The sequence below is a fragment of the Thunnus albacares genome, chromosome 4 (genome assembly GCF_914725855.1).
Source record: "Thunnus albacares chromosome 4, fThuAlb1.1, whole genome shotgun sequence".
Taxonomy (NCBI): Eukaryota; Metazoa; Chordata; class Actinopteri; order Scombriformes; family Scombridae; genus Thunnus; species Thunnus albacares.
In genome coordinates this window covers 20,193,328-20,215,015 of record NC_058109.1, presented here as the reverse complement: position 1 = coordinate 20,215,015, position 21,688 = coordinate 20,193,328, and the positions used below count along the sequence as shown (strand labels likewise).

The following is a 21,688-nucleotide window of genomic DNA, read 5'->3' as shown; positions in this document are numbered from 1 at the left end:
AACTGAGCTCTAACCTCCCTCATCACCTATGAATGAGCTCAGTAAGCTATGTCTCTAAATCACACACAGGGGTACTCCCAATTCAGTTTAACCCCACTGCCTGGTTTAGTCATGTCTTACCGCCTACTCATTGATATATTAATCATTAATGCATTACACCCACTGTATAAAGCAAGGCCAACGTTCTGTATATCATATTACAATTGAATTAGATTTATTCATTGCACTCAGCAGTATATAATCATCAGATTAGATGAAGAGGATGAGAACAAGCGAGAAAATGTGGTGAGAATCAGGGAGCGTGAGGGGAAGAAACAGAAAGAGAGAGAACAAGGCAGAGAGCATTATGTACCTGAATCAGAATATTTCCTGATGCAGCTGTCTGCTGCTTTGGTCTCTGAGGATGAAAACCTGGTTTTCCACTGCTGAGGCACACAGTGGACATCAATCACTGTGCCTTGTGAATGCTGCTGAGGTACTTCCCACTGTAAGAGCCTGTTTCTCCTCCCGTCCCTTGATCTGCCTTTTGCATCCTCTCCCCGGATGACTACAGCTGTGGCAGCAGAGGTTTTTCTGAGCAGCGATGCTGATGTAAATGCTTGCAAAGGCACCAGCTCACTCTCTGGTTTCCCCCTCCACTCACACACAGTGACTGCAGAGATGGAGCAGGAGGCAACTAGAAACAGGACCAAAGCTGCTGTCTCCACAGGGTCCTAGTGTCCTTACTCTCATGTCAGTTCTTACCCTCAGAAATTAGGAACTTATATACAGTGTGATGGAAATACTAGGGATGTATTAGCATTGCGAATAGATTTTTTTAGCTGTTCTGTCATGATGGCTCTAAGGATGACTATCTGTCTGTTAGTCCAACATGTTTCGATATCTCAAAAACTATTTAACTGTCATGTACAGATAATGATCTTCAGAGGATGAATCAAATTACTTTGATGATCCTCTGATGTTTCCTCTTGCGCCACCATCAGGTCAAACATTTTTAGCTGCTGAACAGTTCAGATTATAAGAGGACACCTTTAAAAGTACCAAATGCCTGACAGCTTCAGCTAGTACTTTGAGATAATGCTAATCTTTTATCGTGCTAACATGTAAAATGCTGACCTGATTTTAAAAAAACATGCTATATCCATGGTTAGAATGTTACCATGCTAACTGTAAAAATTTTACATGCTAAATGTTAATAAACACCATGCAGTGTCAACATAGAGACTATTAATATGCACGCTAACTGTAGGCATGCAGACTGTATGCTAACATTAGCAAGTTAGCAAGCAGGTGGGACTCTAACAGGGATACAACAGGACTGCAGGAATGTTGGCTTGCTAATTTTAGTATTCAGATTAAAGCACAATTTAGCCTAAATTCACTTCTGAGCCAAATCTGACGATGCAGAACTGAGCTGAGTCCTAAAGCTGCCACTCTATGGGGGGTTAATGATGGCGTTACTTATATGACCTTTCCTCTTTCTCCACCCTCCAAATATGGACTTTTAATCTTGTTTTTCACACACTTGAGTGTAAACACTTTTCTATTCTTGATATATGACCTCCAAGTGACCTTTTGGTGTTAAATCCTTGCACGCACACGCACACACATGATGCATGACACCTCGCCCTCATATCTAATCCTTTATTTCCACCCTTCTCTCATCTTTATTTATTTTTGTCATTCAGTAATGATTTGGGTAGTAATTTCAGGGATTAGAGTGTCCTCCAGTACAAGATTTACTGAGACAGTGAGGCATTGATTAGGCCAGGCCTCAGCCTCCACCATCCCAGCTTCTCAAACTGGGGCTCCTGTTGCCACGGTGATCTTTTTCATATACAGTCCATCTCATTGCTCTGTCTGTGGAGGACAATGAAATCTGGGCTATTATGGGTAAGGCTACTCTACTGAAGAAGCAGGCATGGAGCTGCTGAGTCCTAGGTGTTTTTCATTTGCATTTGTAAGGTTCCCAATGATAACACACGTAACATTTGCATTTCATGGAGATCGCATCTTGCACCTCTTTCGCCATTAAAAAGCATGTTTGATTCTGCAGCACATCTCATGATTGATTGATTAATCTAGTTCACTAATAGGCTTATTAGAATAATATCGCTGGTCAAGTCAATGTGAGAATGGGGGTCTTCTGGTTGAAATATTATACTGTTTGTTTCTTTCAGCCCACATATCAGTGTAGTTAAAGCACCAGGAACAATAGAGTCAGTTATGAATGAACTGGTTGCTTTACATATACTATTAAATACTAGAGCTACAATGATTGGTCGATTGACAAAAAATGAATGAACCATTTTGATAATCAATTAATCATTTAAGTAATTTTTGTAAGCAAAATTATCTGGTTTTCTGCTTTTCTTTGACATGTATGTATAGTAAACTGAATACTCTAGGATTTTGGATGGTTAGTCGGACAAAAAAAAGTAATTTTTAACCTTCATCTTGGGAAAATTGTTCACTTCTCTTTGACATTTGACTGACAAAATGATTAACTAATTAATTGAGAAAATAATTGCCAGATTAATCAATGACAAAAGTAACCACTGGTGCAGCCGACGTATCATTTTGCCATTTTTCACCATTGTAAACCAATATTTCAGAATCATGTAAATACTATTTTGTCCACAGTTTAATTGAAATACCTTCAAATATTATACATCTCAGTAGCAGACAACCATGACCACTTTTTGTAATCAGATTCCTCACTTTAACTTCTATGTAAGCCTTTAATGACTGACTATCTTCTAAACTTTTCTAAACCTGACTGATTACATATCAATAGCATCTGTCTCTCCTTGTCAATTCTTCAAACATGACACATGCCTGGACATCAGAACATAAGAAAACACACTGCAGTTGGGTGGAGACATTTAATGGACAGTGATTACTACTGTTGTTATGGTGAAGATGTATCAAGATGTCTGGTAACACTGGGGAAAGATGGGAAACACATACACATGCTTGTGTAACACCTCAAACAGTCTATATGAGTGAAACGACAATGCAAGTATGTGATGTGGTTTTGTGCATTGTGTAACTGTGTGACCGTCTGCTCGCATCTGCATTCAGGCATGTACACCTGAGCATGTGTGCATGTGTGTGTGTGTGTGTGCGAATGTGTGTATCAGGTGTTGACTCATGACAAAAATAGCAGAGTCTTGCTCGGCCGGCAGCGCCAATCACTGCCACCACAAATACAATGGTTTCCATGGCAACCTTGAAAATAGACTCCACATTCGCACTCAGAAATAGCAAAGGACGCTGCACTAACCCCAGAGAGCCCCTACTGCCAATAATAACTACCCATAGATACAGACGCACAAATATCAGCTGCACTCAGAAATAAAATCATGCCATTACATTTACCAAAACATAATTATTGCAACCTACACAAACAATCAACTCAAATTCAAATGCACATTTAGAACGGGTGTACTGAGGCATGGGAGAACATTAACCAGCGTTGTGTTTAATAACATCAAAGAAAAAAAAGCATAAAGAGATTGTTCACTGAAGCCCCACAGTACCTGACATGACTGGTGCACAGATTCTTTAACAAACGTCTTGTGAGCGTCTCACATTAATGAAATGTACACAAGTAGGTGTCATATCACGTTTTTTAGATGTCTTGTAAAAGTAGAAATGTGTTGGAGTGATGTTAGTGGTGATAAAGGGTAAAGTGATGAATGTTGCCTTGGAGACACTTGGGGAGGAAGGTTTATATCTCCGCAGACTGTCAAACAGAGGATGGAGGCACAACTAAAACAAAGTGACTGTGAGTAGTATCTGCTGGTTTATTCTATTTATGCTACCAGTGAATGTTCTCCAGTCTGCAGCGTTATCATTCCTGAGATTCGTGTCTTGTTTGGAAGTGGGAATTATACACAATGTCAGATAATATCGTGTGTGTATATTGAATCATATCAGACACAATGAGTTATAGAATTTCTTCCTGAGTCACTGTACCTCTGAAAGCAGCCATGACAAAGCTAAACAGTAAAAGTTTCCACTGGAATCTATAAATATTGAATTACTTTCAGGCATGTAGCTGCTTTGATGCAAATGTATGTAGCTTGTAAAATACAGTAAATTCACAATATGCTTTTAATGATGAGGTGAACTCTGTAAATTTGGAGGAGCTCTTAGAGATCAAAAAGTTTACCATCAACAGCTACAGTGATTCTGTGAGATAAAAGTTGAGGTCATATCTCATGGTAGCGGTGTCTCTGTGGAAACTGGAAAGTGGAAACTGAATGTATGAGAAGAGAAAACATCCAAATAAAGCCTGTTAAATGTTTGTTTTTTTTAGTTTCATATGAATCTCATTAAACACTTTTGTTTCTGACAGTCATGGCTGGCCTGAGGCTTTTACTCAGCAAAGTTTTGCAAATAACTCCACAAACTTGCATCTTGAACACGTCCTTGAACATGCCGGTCGAGCCAGATGGTGGCAGTGTGTCCACTGTATTGTGCATGAATTACAGTAAAGCTGCCTGCTTCACCCAGTGTAACAGAGATTACAGTCATTTCCCCAAGAATTATTTTGGTATTGCATCATCTCATGGCCGCACAAAGTTATACATAAATATCAGATATAAATATAATTTTTTTTTTAATTTTTAAATATAAATAAATATAAAATATCCATGCACATAAGCATAAATGCAATACACCAATACCAAGCAGTGAGTGGCAAAATGCAAACAAGGGTTGTATTTTTAACAAGTTATTGGTTTTGAATGAGATTTTCTGTTCTGTTTTAGATGGAGATGTGAATCTTAGTCCAGTTCAGCTTGTAGTATGAACTTTTTTTTATGTGTGTGCAGGATCATCCGGTGCCTAATTGTTCTTCTCTAACCCAAAGAAACCATTAAAATGTTCTTGTTCTTGGTTTGTTCTTCAAACAGAGAGCTTAAGCTCTGAGATTTGTTTGTCTAATCTCTCTGTGGCTTTTAAGGAATACTGTATCATTGTCTGATACATCTGACTAACACGTTAATAGAATTACAATAAATCCTTCAGTGAGGAAATAATGAGGCTCAATCTTTGCAGTGACTTTGAGAGAAGATGTCATTAGGTGTTTGATGCTGAAACTCCAACACAAACACAAAAATATGCATGCATCCAATATCTTTTTAATTCAGTTCAGTGTAAAAGTAACTATAAATCTGCTTGTATGTGCCAAATAAATTCCAAAATCAAGAAATAGTTTTACCTTTTACCTCTAGGCCGACGACACAGTAAAATATACATGTAAAACACAAAAAAGCACCAGTACACTCACACTTTTACTCACATCGTGTTCATATATACAATATATTGCCATTCTATAGTGAAGTCACTCAGAATTAGTCTGTGAGTTATATGAAAAGCCTGAGACTCTGTTGTTAACCACTGAACCTGTTATTTTCTTGTAATTCAACACTAAAGTCCAAAAGAACCGAAAGGAAGATCTGTTGTGTCGTTATATAAAGATTATGTAAAAGCAACTATTATCTGCCATTTGACAACACTATCCACATGATACACAGGAAATCATGATGGCACATTTGTAATTTTATATCCAATCATCACAATGACCTGTAATGTGGATGATCACCAACAACAATCAATCACGTCCAGTGTCAGTTCTTACAAAACACTTAAATCCATTTACATTTACGCAGCTCTTCACCAGAGAAGATGCTGATCTCATTTATCTGATGTGAGCTGGGTTTGATATTACTCTAACCTGCTGCCACTGCCCCAGTGCTGCACCTCATTTATAATTCAGAAGGGAACCGTTAATCTTCTGAGAGCAGAACGCCCGTCCACAAGGCCACTGCCTAAATCAACCCTGCCATGTGATAGCCTGCTTCCCAGCCGAATACACATCAGGTTGAATCAGCTTTGTGAACAGGCTGTTGTGACAGCAAGGAGTGAGTTTACATGACTCGCTCTGTAGCTAAAATCACAACTGTCAGGAGACAAGAAAACAGCGTAATGACAACAATGCGAGTGAAAATACTACTACATTCATCACTGAGAGTGTGTCAGTGTTGAATTAATAATTATGGCTTTGCAAAGCTGCATCAGTTATGTCGTTTGTTAAGAAGGTTTATGGATTTTAGAGCCTTGGTCTAGCTCACTTATGAATTCCACCTCATGAAAAAGGCCTCTAGGTCACATTGGTATACCGTATTGTGGCAGCAATGCTGCACATTAGAAGAACAATCGATGTCCTAATGCCAAAAACACTCACTGGTAATGATGGGTAATTACTGCTACTGAGATCCATGTCTCATTATTATACAGTGGAGGCTGCAGATGTATTGTGTCTGCACAGTTCAGTCCAAGCAACGCAGTTTGCATACAGTATGCGGTTCTGTAGAGAGTAGAGAGGGCTGAATGTTACAAACATTTTAATTAGTAACACAATGTACCATGCTTAACACATGTTAGTGCAACTTCAGTATAAGAGGATTCTGACCGAGAAAGTAGGACAACACATGGTAACAGTACACACGCCTTTCTTGTCCAGGTGCCCATGAATCCAATTTTTTTTTTCTGATTTCTGCCTCCCAAGGATTCCCAACACTCTAGAAAATATTTTTCTTCACAAAAGTACAATGTTTCAAGCTAACATTTGCTGTTTAATAGGTATCTATAATGCAAACACAGACTATAGCAGTGTGTAGATCGGATATTAAAAAATGTCAAAATGAAAATGTGCTCTCTCCGTCGTATAATTCCACTCTGTTCCACAATGTACAGTTATACTGATGTAAGCATGGATCCCTACAGACATCCAGCGAAAAGATTAATAATGATAATATCAGATAATTGGCCTCAAGTTACAGCACTATAGATGAGCTCATTCATATACACCATGTTATCCTCTCTGTGTGTTGTCTCTTTGTTTTGACACATGCATGTAGTGAGTTATTTTCTGGAAGTGTCAGGAGGAGGTTTACATTTACTCTCTAGCATTTACTTTTTATTTGTTAAATCTTTATGTATCATTTATTGTTCCAATCATGAATAATTTAGTAAAGACATTGAAAAAGTTTACATGATAGCAACCCTGTATTTTAATAAACATGATTCTTGAGACCTATATTTTTTAGTTGAAGTGAAGGTATTGTCTTTCATGTTTGTTAAAACACTCTTTAACAAATACAGTCACATTCTTCTGCAATACTGCAGATGTTTTGTTTCACTTTAAGTCGTCTCCTGGTATAAGGAAGGAAACAATTAAAACTCTTCACACAATTACTATTCACTTGTAATGTGAGCTGACAGTGTGATCACAGAAAGGCTTTGATAATGGAAAAATCCTTCTGTTTAATGCAGTCGTTGGGTCCATTTGTTTAAAAGAAGAGGAAAATGAGACAAACAATTCCTCAAATTACAGAGATCACCTGTACGAAACATTTACAGCAGGTTCAAATCCACAGATGAAATTACATATCTTTTATTTCCTTTGCATAAACAAAAATGTTTCTGCCACTTAAAACAAAAATGGTTTACATTTCAATACATTTAGGATTTCTGTGGACAGCTGGATGCATATCTGCACAATGTAACACTGTCTGGGAAGTGAGACCTCACTGTGTGACTCGATCCATTGAAATCTTGGCCCTGATTTATTGTCACAGTTTCAACCTTTTAATCTAGTCAACCCTTTGCTCCCACTTGGCGTCACTTCTGTGTTTACCTCCCTGCTATTTGGCACTGTTTCTAATACACGGTTGGATAAATCTCAATGAGCCATATGTGCTCGCATACGGACACATTTTTTTTTTAATTTTTTTGTTTGTGAATCATTTTATTATTGTTTTGTTCACTCTTCTTTCCAAATGTCTCCACATGACAATCGTTTTATCCTGCAAACGGAGCTCTCACTGTTTGCTTTCATTTACATCACTCCACCACCCTCACCTACTAACCTTGGCACCATAGCAACCAGACCTGTGCACCATTTCATCTTCACATCACTTTTTATGTGAGGGTTTTTGTGTGACATGACTTTGTGGCCAGAAGATTGATGACAAGGGATTTAATTTACTGCTGTACTTGAGCTTCATCTGTCATGGTGACGTCTGCATCGTCACCCTCTGCCCCCTCTTTTGCTTTGGACTCCCATCATAGACCCAGCATGTGTACTCTGCCATTTTCCACCCTGTTACATTGCTATAAAGATATTCTCAGTGAGTAAGATCACCTGTCTGCTCACCTGTTCCTCATTCCTCTGTATTAAGGCCAGTTTTCAGTACCAGTTTGTCAGATTCTCTGTTTCCTTGCTGTTGCAGTTGTACAGTGTTCCCTGAACATTACCAGTTCCCTTGTTGTTTACATCCAGCCTGATCATTTTCTATATCTACATATCTCCCCGATGCCAGATGTAAGCATGAACATCATACCAAGTAAACTGTGTTGGTAGTCCTTACTGCTTGTCAGATATCCCAGCTGTCACAGCTCACCATACAATGAGTGTAGTACATGTCAAAGGCCAGTGTAGTTTCATACTGTGTATGTGCATTTACAACTACATCTCAAGGCTGCTGATGTGTGTCACAATGCATCCATAACGAGGTTGGAATACGAACCAAGCAAAGCGGCTTGGGACAGGACTCAATGGCTTTGAAAGCTCTAGACTGACTTTGTGTCACCTGGTTTTAGACTAATTTAATTGAAAATTTATTTGCTGATAAGCACCACTAAGGCGAAGTATCCACTGATGTGATAAGGGCCCTCATGTACAGTAGGTCCTGCTTGTCCCTGTGTCAAAATCTAGTTTTGATATCCTCATTTTAGCGGTTTTGTGCTTACATGTTGCACATTTTTACCAAATAACTACACAGGAAACTTGGGGCATGTAGTATTTCAGCCAAGAGAAACTGAACACATCACACACACACACACACACACACACACACACAAACACAGTGGGAGGTACGAGTGGTTAAAAAGGGGCTTACTAGCAGCTTATTAGCAGATTAATATAGTTGTGATTCCAAAGCTAAAAAAGCAAAAGCTGTCAAACTCATCGGACTCCACAAAGACAGGCTGGTCAAGCCAAGATAGAATAACCTACAAAGAGTCTCTATTACACAGAAACTAAAATGAACGCAACAAGGTACTGTGCTTCATGTTTATATCTAACTGATGTAATATAACAGTTCACAGGACAAAGCTCGGCTGGTTATGTTAACCACGCATGCTGCTCTGAACTCTCCATATTGATCCCTCACACACACTGCTGCATGCACATCACATCCTGTGCTAAAGACTGCTGCAGCTCATACACACACACACACACACACACACACACACACACACACACACACAATGAGCATTTGCCCTGTCCTTCACCAGAGTAATAAGATGAACCAGAAGGAAGGGCTGCATCATTAAAGACACGGTTGCACTGAATGAGCAAGACAATGCCGCCTTAAAGGGAAGAAAAATTAAACCATCCCAAAGGACCTCCCTCCTTTGTTTCAGGGAAAACTGCATCATGATAAAGACCAAATTAATAATCTAATGAGGGAATGAAAGGACAAAAGGCACAAGCAACCTTCAGGAAACCTCCTCCTCGTCATCTCAAAGACAACTCATTGCTCAGATGTACATAGCAATCAAAATCCAACATGTTTAATAAATATGTCAAAACATTTAAATACAGCAGCTGATTTCAGACACATAATTTCATGTTGCTATGGTGGCCAGCTAAATAACATTGTACTTGACCAGCTCAGTATGAGAACATCCTACTAATAATATTGGATCCATACAGTGCAAAGTAATTTTTTTTTTTTTTTTTTGCTTATTTGCACACTTCTATTTTTATTCTTTATTGTTTATAATATTGTAGTCATGTATCTTTTTTTTGAGAGGTGATGTAAATGAGAGAGAGAGAGAGAAAGAGAGAGAGAGACAGAGAGAGAGAGAGAGAGAGAGAGAGAGAGAGAGGAAATGTGACACACCTCCTGCTCTGCTGTTTGCGCCCCTCAGATCAACTATCACATTCTTGCGTTTTCTCATCAGTGAAGACCGCAGAGAGGCTTTTCCGGGCATTTTGTGTTGTACAGTATGTTCGCCTGTTCGTCCCGGTGATGGACAGGAGGGACCGCTGATCGCCGCCGCTGCTGCTGCTGCTGTGATGAAGAGGATGGTGCTGTCCTGTAGCGGATCACCTCCGAGGCTGGACTGCTGAAGACTTCCCCCTTTTTTCTCCTCTCCGCGTCTTAAGAAACCGCTAAAAGGTATAAAGCACCGACGGACGAGACACTTCTGCCTGATGGGACAATGTTTCTGACTGGGTGAGGAGATTTGATAATGGGATGGGAGGAGGAAACAAACAACAGCATGTTAATACTCGTTTAATTATTATATTTATCTTATAATTAAATTGATGCTGATTTTAATCCCTAAAATTCACTGATGGCGTTGTGGTGACATTTTTTGCTGAGCAGCCAGAACTTTTTGACAGGGACCTGGCTGCTGCAATGCACCTCCGGGTGCGTTGGAGCATGAGGTGCTGCAAGCATTAATGTGATTACATTCTGCATTTAAAGGAATTGCATCACAGTTTTAATTTTGATCTTCAGTAAAACAATGCTAATTGATTCATTTTGTTGCACAATTTGTCCTTACAGCTCCATGAATCTCCACTGTGAAGACTAGATCAACATATTCAGACTCTTACAGTTTATAAGCAGTCAAGATGGGGCGGTCGCTCTGCCTTTCCCGCCGTGCTACTGAAGCAGTGTTCAGAAGACGCAGCTTCATCACAGTTCTACCTCTGGCTCTGTTACTGCCAACAGTGAGAGTCAGCGGGCAGTTACTGGGAAGCTCCCTGGACTGCCACAAGACTTGTGTGTGTGCCAGCAACATCATCAGCTGTTCCAGGATGAATCTAACCAACGTTCCCACAGAGCTTCAACCATATACAGCTGTGCTGGATCTCAGCTTCAACTCCATCAGCAGGCTACGAGCTGAGTGGACCCCTGTCAAACTAAGCAGGCTACACAGTCTGCTGCTCAGCCACAACGGCCTCACTTTCCTCTCCTCTGAGGCATTTGTTAATGTGATAAAGCTTCGTTACCTGGACCTGTCCTCCAACGGCCTCCGCCAGCTGGACGAGTACATCTTTGAGCCACTGGAGGACCTGGAGGTGCTGCTGCTTTATAACAACCGCATCTCCCAGATAGATCGTTCCGCCTTCTCTGGCCTCAGCAACCTGCAGAGGCTCTACTTGAGCCAGAACCAGATCTCACGCTTTCCCTTGGAGCTGGTGAAGGAGCGAAGTCGGATTGAATCTCTTAGACTGCTGGATGCCTCCTCCAACCGAATCAAAACTCTGCCCCTCAATGAGCTTCAAGCTCTGCCTGCCTGGATCAAAAATGGCCTGTACCTCCATAAAAACCCTCTGCCCTGCAGCTGTGAGCTGTACGGCATGTTGGCACGCTGGAACCTGAAGGACCTCAGCTCTGTCACTGACTTCAGGGACAACCACACCTGTGTGTTGCCAGGCAAGAAAGAAAAAGTGGCCACACTGGATCTGAACAAGATCTATTTGAACTGCAGCGAGGTCAGAATCATGGATAAAGAAGCCTTTCTGGAGCAATTCCTGGTCCTGGACTGTGACACAAGACAGAAGGATATTATGAAGAGCTGGGCGCTGCCAGGAAACATCCCTGTGTCTCAGGCTAACAAGACTGCTGTGATGCTCAAAGATGGCAACCTCCAGATTGGGCCCCTGCAAGCAGAAGACTCGGGGGTCTACACCTGCTACGCCACCAGCAACTCCTTCAATGAGACCCTGTATGTCACTGTAGAGGTGTTTAACTCCACCATGAGTGGCGGGCTGGAGAACCTGAAGACGGCCTACACCACCCTCGTAGCATGTCTGGTCAGTATAGTTATGGTTCTTATCTACCTCTATCTCACACCCTGCCGCTGCGCTTGTTGTCCAGGACAAGGTCTGGAGAAAAACGACCCCACAGACAGCCTTCACTCTTCAACTGTAAGCATCTCTCAAGCACAAGAGGAGATGGGGCAAGAAAGGGGGGATGGCGCAGGCAAGGACTTCTCTTACAGACATGTGGGCTTCCCAGAAGCCAAGGACCAGCTGGAGCAGAACGGCAGGCTGAACCCAATAGGTGAGGAGGACGAGGAGTGGCAGGAGGACAACAGAGAGAGAAGGAGGTCTGACGCAGAGTCTGTCAGCTCTGTGTGCTCTGATACCCCCATGGTGGTGTAAAAGACAGTGGCGGAGCCTGCGTGGGTAAGGTAGTGATGGCTCACTTTGTATGCTTTGAATGTGTGCAAGATTCAAAAGTTAGCATCTTCCAAAAGCTTTAGCCAGCTGTCACAGCTGGAGGCACTGATGTAGCTGCATGTGCTATTTATAAGAAATAAATTACCAGTGCAATATCTTGATGACAGCAGTTTTAAAAATACACCCAAAACATTCTGTTAATGCCCCAAAATGTGGTTAAAACAGTTGCCTACAATATTTAAATGTATTTATCTCATATAGGATTGAAATTGTAATTTTTTGTTTGTTTGTTTGTTTGTTTGTTTATTACTTAACCACACAGAAAGTGGCATTTGTAAGACACAAAAAAATTACTTTTTGTTCTCAGTGGACATTGCAAATTGCCCTTCAAAAATGCAGTTCATGCCATAATTACTGTAATGTCACTTTTACTGCAAATTATTGACTGGACCTAAAAGAAAATGCAAAAAAAAAAAATGTTTTAGAAAATTTAAAAAAATACTATCTTTCAGCAGAGACGGCAAACAGCATGAAACAATTTCTGATGTTATTCCCTCTGAATATCCCATGCTGCACTTTTTCTTCTATGCACTACAAAGATGAAGAGTTATGAAGATGTTAGACTGAAGCGGCCGCTTGAAAGAGAAGCTAATTTTTATGCAGAGCTCAGTTATTACTGCAAAGTGTTCAGTCTTTATGCTATATTTTACATTCCTGATTTGTTTTACAGGACATCCTACTCCTCCTGAGGATTACTCTTATGCAATTTTATCAATTTATATTATTTGAGATTTGAGTGTGATTTAATGCTCAAGAGATAATGGGCGGCGGTAACTGAACTTCTGTTGAAGTGTTTTTAAATACTGCTTTGACTCTTTTTTTTAATTTAATGTTGTATGCAGGTTTATTTTAAAGTCATTTTGGATTTTTCATAATTACAATCATTAACACAGTTTGTTTTGTGATATAATGTTGCTACTTCTGCTGCAATTCAATTTATATTGATCAGAATTTATATTAATTTAGATGAGTTTTTTTTCTCCATAACAAGAAAAAGAAAAAGTTTCCAGATAAACCAGACGATGTGGCAGTTATTCATATTGCTCACATACACACTGTAGGTATTACTGAAACTGAATTCTAGTTATTAACATCAATATAAACATAACTACTGACTATTAGCACAAATGTATGTGAAATATTGATTAAGATATGACTGTAATTTAACCCATCATTTAACAATTTTCCAAACGATACTGCAAGAAACCACATGGATGAGGTTCAACGTAGAATAATTGACTCCAATATCACAGTTTCTGGTTCAGAAAAATAAACACTAACAAGCTAAAACTCATTTAATAATAAAAAAAATACATTCCACAACAAGTAAACAAAGTCACCCAGCTGCCCACAGTCGGTGCAGCTGCTGCAGGTTTTGTCTCTTGAGTACAGAATTCAGCCTCAGTTCTCTAGCTTGAAATGTTCTGGTTTATAATGTAAAAAAAAAAAACAACATATATTATAATGCCAATTGAATGAATTCCTCTTTAGAGTAAATTTTTCATGACAGTGAGTTCAAATTCCAATAATAAATCTATTGTTATGATGCAGTTAAATTTATATGTCCAGTAGACTGGCGACATAAATGTGCATCCTGCCATATTGAGAAGTTAATAGCAGCCAGGAAGCATCTCCCAGAGGAAACAACTGAGAGCGAGTACCATCTACTGAATGCTTCTGGACATTAGTGCCCAACCCTGAGCAAATCAACAAATGCCAGCCAGCCAGCCAGCCAGCCAGCAGTCTCATAAACACGGTCAGAAATAGCAGTTTGGAGTTCAGCCAACACGCAGGCCCCTCTGGCTGCCTGATACAGCTGAAATGTAAATATAAGAGTAGCAGTTTTCAGCAGTTTCAGTAGCAGATGTCCTAATATTAGTTTCATTGCTAAAATACCTTGATTTTTCATTTCATTTTAGGTTCTCATATTTCAATTTGAATATCATATGGTGTCACAACAAAAGTCACGTACAAATAATGTCACAATCTTAAATTCACTCTGGCTTTGATCAAAGAGCACAGTTTCTAGTAATATTACCACTGCTAATATAGAATAATTAGTAGTAGTAATCAAATAATAACTAATAATAATAGAATTAGCTTTAGCTTACAAATTGCTGTTAAATTCAGGCTGCTCATTACAGTCCATACACACGTCACACAGTCACACCAATCCCAGATGATAGATGTAGCCATGCACAGTTCTTTTTTTTTTTTTTTAAGAACAATTAATATCACCTTTCACTTCTCATGGTGCTTTTTCAAAAGAATTTTGATAAATAAACACCTTAACTAAATGTCTCTACATGAATTTAAGCACTGAGATTTGTCCAGACGTTGTGAGCATGGTCTAATAGTATTATAATGTAGCATCTTCATTATGTTATATCTCTCAAAGGGGCACATATCCACTGTATGCTAATGTCTCTTTTTTTCCTCTGGAATTAACCTATAACCAAAGACTGAGTTACATGCCGAGAGCTAATAGTCTACATGTTCAGTGTTTACAGTCATATTGTCAGAAGTATGTTGAGGTTACCTTCTGTATTTCTATTTCAATATATGCAATCCTGTATAAGGACTTACTGTATTTTATTATTTGCTGTATTATCTTGTGTCTTTTATTGTTTTGTTCCTGTACTTCTATTACATAAACTACAAAAATATGGCAACACAAAGTGTCCACAACATCCTGTGAGGTGAATGTACTGAATGTGATGATGACCTAATCTTGATGCCTGTTTAGGCAAAGATCAGGCTTTAGTTCGCTGAGTATGAAACTCCGCCAGCCTCTGTTTCTGTGTGACACTAATGACGTGGCCTCGTTCATTTGAAGGTGAAATGCAAGACCGCACAGATCGCTGGAGAGGAAACTGCTCACCCGGGGAGTCATATTTATTGCACCTGTCCCTCAGACTTATTTTCTTTTGGCAACATTCGGTGTTGCTGGCTTTTCACCCTTATTTGGATTGTTGACCGCTGGGTCTCCCTCTGCAGAGTGCACAGTCTAGTCTGTATTTACTTTACTGTCCAGGACAGAACTGTCAGCTGGATGAGTTTAATGTTGACCTCAGACAACCTAATATTTAATGTCAAATTTACAGCAGTAAACCTCGAGTCTGTATTAAAAACGTTAGTTGTAGTAGTTGTTTCAATAAGCATAAACTTAACATTATACAGAACATGCTACATCTCTTTTTTTCATAGGACAGTGTAGCAATTTTGTGCAGCATTATTATTAAAAGTGATCTTTTTGTATAGAGGTTGGTCCATCTCTCTAAAAGATGCTGCAGTGGGAAACCTCACCTGCAGCCCTGCAACTCCTCCACTGGATGAATGATTGAAGAGGTCTGCAGGGAAGTCCATGTTCCCTGTTTCAGTAGCTACTGTGTCACGTTACCATGTTTACCCACAATACAGGCAACATGAGCCAGGTGTGTGTATTTAACCATTTGGAAAGTGCAGCGCAACAATGCAGTATTGAATTCAGAGGTGAAAAGTATTTCATGAAATAGAAATAAAAGAGGCATGAGAGGGTTAATGATCAGTGTCAATGCACGCGCTTACATGGAAAAGAGCTGAGTGACGCACCCTGTTTGAGTATCAAATCACAGATTATAATTAGAACAATGCAGCAGCCTAAAGAAAATCTCAGATCACTGAACATCACAGATGCAGATGGCATTATAATGTAAGCCGGCGCCTGCTGACAATGAACGAGTGGCATTTGGTTCTGTGGTTTAAAGTCTGAATTCTAAGTAAGATGACTCATCCTTTCCTCATGCCCCTCCCAGGAGCCTCACATGAACGGTGAAGTGACTGCTGTGTGCTGTTTAGTGAGTCCTCTGCCATCTAGTGGCTGCCAAAACCCAGATCCATGCTGGAGTAAAACATTCAGATTGATTCTTGACAACAAAGACATGACTGAAATGTCTTAAAGGCAGCATTTTATTAGTTTCACTTCCAAACATTCATGCAAGATTATTTGTTTTGTAGTGAATATAAATAAATAAATAAATAAATAAATAAAAATAAATAATAATAAATACAATCTGTTAATTTCTAAATGTCTCAGACTCTTCCAGGTTGACAAAGACCAGAACAGCTTCTGACAAGTTACTACAATCATTTTAAACTGCCAAGCTCTTCACATGGATCCAGGTGCCTGGTGCAAACCCTGTCCTGCACCCAGACACAGACTGGGATCAGAGTGAGAGTGAGCTAGGCCACAATCTGCTACCACTTTTAACTTACAAAGAGCTTATATGTTACAACCAGCAGTGGAAGTATTCGGATCCTTTACTTCATTAAAGTACCAATACAGCAATGTAAAAATTCTCCATTATAAATAAAAGTCCTGCATTGAAAATCCCACTTAAGTAAAAGTACATAAATATTATCAGCCTGATGTAGTTAAAATATTGCAGTAAAAGTAGTTGTTTGGTCCCTCTGACTGATAATATTATATATGACATGATTAGATTATTAATACTGAAGCATCAGTGTTAGAGCAGCATGTTACTGTTGTAGCTGCTGGAGGTGGAGCTAGTTTAACTACTTTTTATACAGTTAACTAGTTTAGTCCAGTGGTTCCCAACCTAGGGGTCGGGCCCCTCCAAAGGGTCACCAGATAAATCTGAGGGGTCATGAGATGATTAATGTGAGAGGAAAGAAGAAAAAACAAAGTTCTGATACACAAATCTGTTTTCAGTTTTTGGACTTTTTTCTAATCTTTGATTTTTGGTGAAATATTGGATCATTTGAACATTTATTGAAATGAAACCATGTCAGAAGTTTAGAGGGAAAAATCACTATTTTGTGGAGCTGTTAACAACTCATAGAGATCTGAAATGTGACCCCGACTACACACTGCTTTTTGTAAGATGTCAAAAGCCAAAAAAGTTTGGAAACCACTGGTTTAATTTTTAACAATGTGTTGTATTTTAAAAGCTTGTTATATTATCCATCGTGTCAAATATTCATATGAAAAGTAACTAAAGCTGTCAGATAAATAAATACACTGGAGTAGAAAGTAGAATATTTCCTCTGAAATGTAGTGAAGTGGAAGTATAAAGTAGCATAAAATGGAAATACTCAAGTGAAGTACAAATACCTCAAATTTGTACTGAAGAATAGTACATGAGTAAATGCGCTTAGTTACTTTCCAACACTGGTTACAACTACTGGTCTTTCTAATAGTTAATAAATCCTTTATTAAGCTATTAATCATTTAAGCTATTTCAAGACTTTTGGTTTGCCAGTTTGTTAAAAAAAAAAAATCCCTGGTTAATGTATTTCCTCCTCCAGCTTTGTCTTTTTGCTAACTCTTTAATTCATCAATAAGACTCTTAAACCAGCCACTTATTTCTGGAAAAGAGCTGCTGAGCACACATACTATGATCCATAGTGATCATGCATGTCAATAAAGGATTATGGATTTATCATTATGAAGTCTGCAGTTGTAAATGTTAAGTGGATTTTCATTTGGATAAACTGCAAATTGCTCGTATTAATGGATTATGACTGTTCTATAAAGTAAACATTGCTCTAACAATGTCTTAAATATTTATGGATTGATAAAGCTATTAATTATTAACTATTAGCCTTTATAAAGTATGCCTTATTATTAAGTTTCTGTGCTTGAAATACAAACCTTTATAACGGAGGCTGATGGAGGAAGAGAGAAGCTGTTGCCATTGAGGTTGAAGACAATATCCGACAGAGATTTGTGTTGCGGCAGCTCACAGCAGCCTGTGAGATAAAGATGAAACATGTTACTGTTTTAAAACCCAGAACACTGCACTAAATATGTTTAATATTATGTTTACTAAGAGGAAAAACATCCGAAACACTCACATCACCATACTGGTCTGTGAATGATTAACCAACCATTAGAGACCACCACTGCTTCACAACTCCCAGAGCAACAGTGTTCCCATTGATGGTGCTGCTGCAGCATACAGGAAGTATCATTAAAAAATTAATATATTACATAAATCATTAGCATCAAATGGAATTATCGGACCTTCAAATAATGTGTTTAAAGTGGAGGGAAATTACATAGATTTATAAGGAAAAAAAGGTTCTTACCTCTGAATTTGGATGTTTCCAAAAGTTAATGGCACGATACAGAGCAGTCCAGTTAATGCTTCCACTGTAATATGAGGGATCTGTTCCCCCCAGAATTAACACACTGCCCTCTACAGAACTGGAGGCACAGAGATTTTTTTTTAAACTGAATTATTCATATAAAACACTATGTTGTACATGAGATAGTAAATATTACCTTTGTGTCAGCGGTATTTTCATGTTCTTGACTCAAACAAGTTGTCACCTGCTCAGGTATACAGAGAACATGTGCGAGGGGATTCTGCTCTGGTTCCACATGTTGTCAGATTTACAGTAGGTGTGCCTCCATCAAGTGACATGCAAGGCCAGTTCAAGAATCCCATCCAGGCATACAGACCCCAGAAAAACTGTCTCTGTTTCAGTGAGGCCATAAACCTGGTGCTCCACGTTGTGGTCACTTATCTGACAGCAAACTGTCCATTTTATGGATTATGTGCTGCATGGTACATCAGATGTTTGTCAAGGATCTAATGTTGGCTTTGTGCTGGCCTGAAGAGTGGACGATCCTGAGCTGTTGAAATTCACATGACTGTCTAGTGACACAGAGAGAGTGAGGTGAAGCAACAGAGGAGAGAAAAAGGTTTCAAAAAAACCTTCACTTCTTACCAGGCACCCCTATTTTTGTGCACCTGCCCCAACATAATGTACCCAAAATAAAGAGGTTGCTGTTCATGACCGTGGTCTCATTTGAAAGGCAACTCTTTAAATTTTACAACCAAAAAGAATGGACGTAAGTGATCCTGAACCTGAGTTACGCTAAACTTCACTGCAGTTTTCAGTTTGTGGTGTAGTGTGTAAAACTATATCTTAGCATATTAGTTTCTTAAAAACTCTGAGCACATTTCTTGTATACTACCAAATTACATAAGCCTTTCAAATAAATGTCCTAAGAATTAATAGTCACACAGCAGCTACTTTTAGGATATTATTGAAAAAACCTAATTAAGTGTTTGACACACAAAACTACACACTGAATACTGAGTATTGTCTGTCTGTTAAGAGTGGGTTCTTACCAACTAATAACAATAACTTTTATTTATATAACACTTTTCAAACAAGTTTACAGAGTGCTTCACAGACATAAAAACAGAAAACACACAGTGCAAAAACTTATTATTATTTGTACCAAATCGCACCACCCTTTCTGTAAAATGTCCTAAAAATTAACTGTCAAATACCTGAAAATTACTCAGGAAATTAGTATAAAATGAAGGGACCTGTAAAATAAAGGGTTACCGAATATGCACATGCTCTCATCGGGGGAAATAACAAAAACTAAACATCTTCATTGTTAAATTCAACTAATTGATTATAACAGAGTTCTTACCAGACGCAGAGCTGCTGCAACTTGAGGAGGGAACCCAAAGGTCAGAGGAGCCGTTGTCAAAGAGCACTTTGAAGAACTAAGAACGTTATTGTTGCCCAGAATAAGATTATTCAGTTAGTTCATGTCTGTCATTGCACAGCGCAGATTAAACAGTGGTCACATGCAACTTACATCAGGGTCAAAGGTCACGGTTCCCACATTCTGCTCATTCCTTGGCAGAAACTTTGCAGAAGAGTTGTATGGAAACTTCCTCCTGTACTCTTTAAAGAGGCCTCTCTCCTGCAGCAGCAGACTGGCCGACTTTCCTCTCATCAAGGGAATCCTGCACGGACGCGGTCTCATTAACAACACATGGACTCACATCCATTATTTTAACAGAGTTTAGCAAACATCTGGAGGCCTTCTCGCAAACATTTCGAGAATACTTCAGACCTCATAACTAATCCTAAAAAGGAGTTTCAGACTGGGAGGGATTTAGTGGTGTAGAAAATAAACTACAGTGATCTTAGCAAGAAAAAGGTCAAGAACCAGCCTTGTCTCGGTGGGACAACGGGTTTGATCATGTTGTGTTCTTCAAAAATTGGCATTGATCGTTCAAGATTGAAGAAGTGTGACGGAACAGCTGGTCTCCTAGGCGACAATTTTCATTATATCAAACAAATACAAAAGTATTGATCAAAACACATACTGACATTTTGGGGTTTTCTGGGTTTCAGGATGAATTTTCTTCCTCCAATAGAGTATTTTAAACCTCATAAAAGTTCTCCTTACGCTACAAAACATCTAAGTTTTTACAGGTTATTTTGTTTATTATTGAGCCCAAAAATCTTTTCTTCAAAGAAGGGAAAAAGTCTACTAATGGCATGAAATTGAGATCAAGATGATGGCACAAGGGAAACTGCACTATAAAGTGTAATTACTGTATCTCACAATTGTTTTGCAGTGTAATTTCACCACTAAGTTGTCTCAAAGGCATCAAATTCCTGACAAAGCTTTTAACCTATCAGGATTTAATCATTTTTAAATTAAGAATGAATGATATAAATCACCGTTCTGATCTAGAAAGCTTTGTTAGTACAGTTCTGACACTGTGAAAAACATTTACACCACACAGTTCAAAACTAGGCATAGAAAAATATGAATTTGTGCTCTAAAGTCACTGCACATCTTACTCGGAGACAGCCAGTAATGCCAGCAATACAAAGGCAGACTTCATCATCTCCAAAGTGGCCCTACGAACATCTCACACAGGAGCAGGTCAGGTGTTTTTTATATGGAGGTCAAAACTGGTCTCAGCGCCTCCTTTTTAAAGTAACACTTATAACAATTGATAAGAAACCACTTTAAAAAGCCTCTAATGAGTGAATGAGTGAAACAAAAGGAGCCAAGTATGTTTCTCCGGATGCCCTCTAATCTAATGTCAATCAATTTCAGTGTTAAGAATATAACGCAACAACTGGCAACTTTTCTGACTACTTTTATCAGTAATTTATCCAGATGAACCACTGAATGATAAAAAGATGTTGAATTTGTGTGAAGCCTCTAAGAATTACATTAATACTTTTCACAACTACAGGTGATAAATGCCTCAAATGCTTTTTGATAGACACATTAAAGATCTCATATGTTATTTTTGACCATGTAGATTTAAGATATACAGCATTTATATACATAAACAAAATGTTTCATTCTCTTGCTTGTTTTACAAACCTTCTTTGGCTTTGAACAACATTAAACTCTTCGATTTAGTTGTCTTGATGTTTTTTTTGTGTATTAAAAGATGGATTCAGTAATCTTATGTCAAGCAGTGCAAACACAACCAACTGAAAAAAATGCTTCTCAGTGTGTTTTAAGTCTTTGAGGTTATGAAAGATCAAGTTTATTTCACCACA

The 21,688-nt window shown here is 38.8% G+C and overlaps 2 protein-coding genes and 1 pseudogene across 3 annotated transcripts in view; 1 reads left to right on the top strand and 2 right to left on the bottom strand.

Annotated features, from left to right (window-relative positions):
- The window catches only part of cse1l (CSE1 chromosome segregation 1-like (yeast)), a 287,251-nt gene that overhangs the window by 109,367 nt on the left and 156,196 nt on the right, over nt 1-21,688 (bottom strand). The gene's annotated exons all lie outside the window — the stretch shown is intronic.
- LOC122980177 (amphoterin-induced protein 1-like) lies at nt 9,164-15,043 on the top strand. 2 transcript variants are annotated; one of them, XM_044347945.1, is made up of 2 exons: nt 9,164-10,262; nt 10,656-15,043. In XM_044347945.1, the coding sequence occupies exon 2, from the start codon at nt 10,724-10,726 to the stop codon at nt 12,260-12,262; it is 1,539 nt and encodes a 512-aa protein (XP_044203880.1). In that variant the 5' UTR covers nt 9,164-10,262; nt 10,656-10,723; the 3' UTR covers nt 12,263-15,043. The 2 variants fall into 2 exon arrangements, with proteins under 2 accessions (XP_044203880.1, XP_044203879.1); XM_044347944.1 differs by having other exon boundaries at nt 9,164-10,319.
- Nucleotides 16,471-21,012, bottom strand: LOC122980613 (annotated as a pseudogene).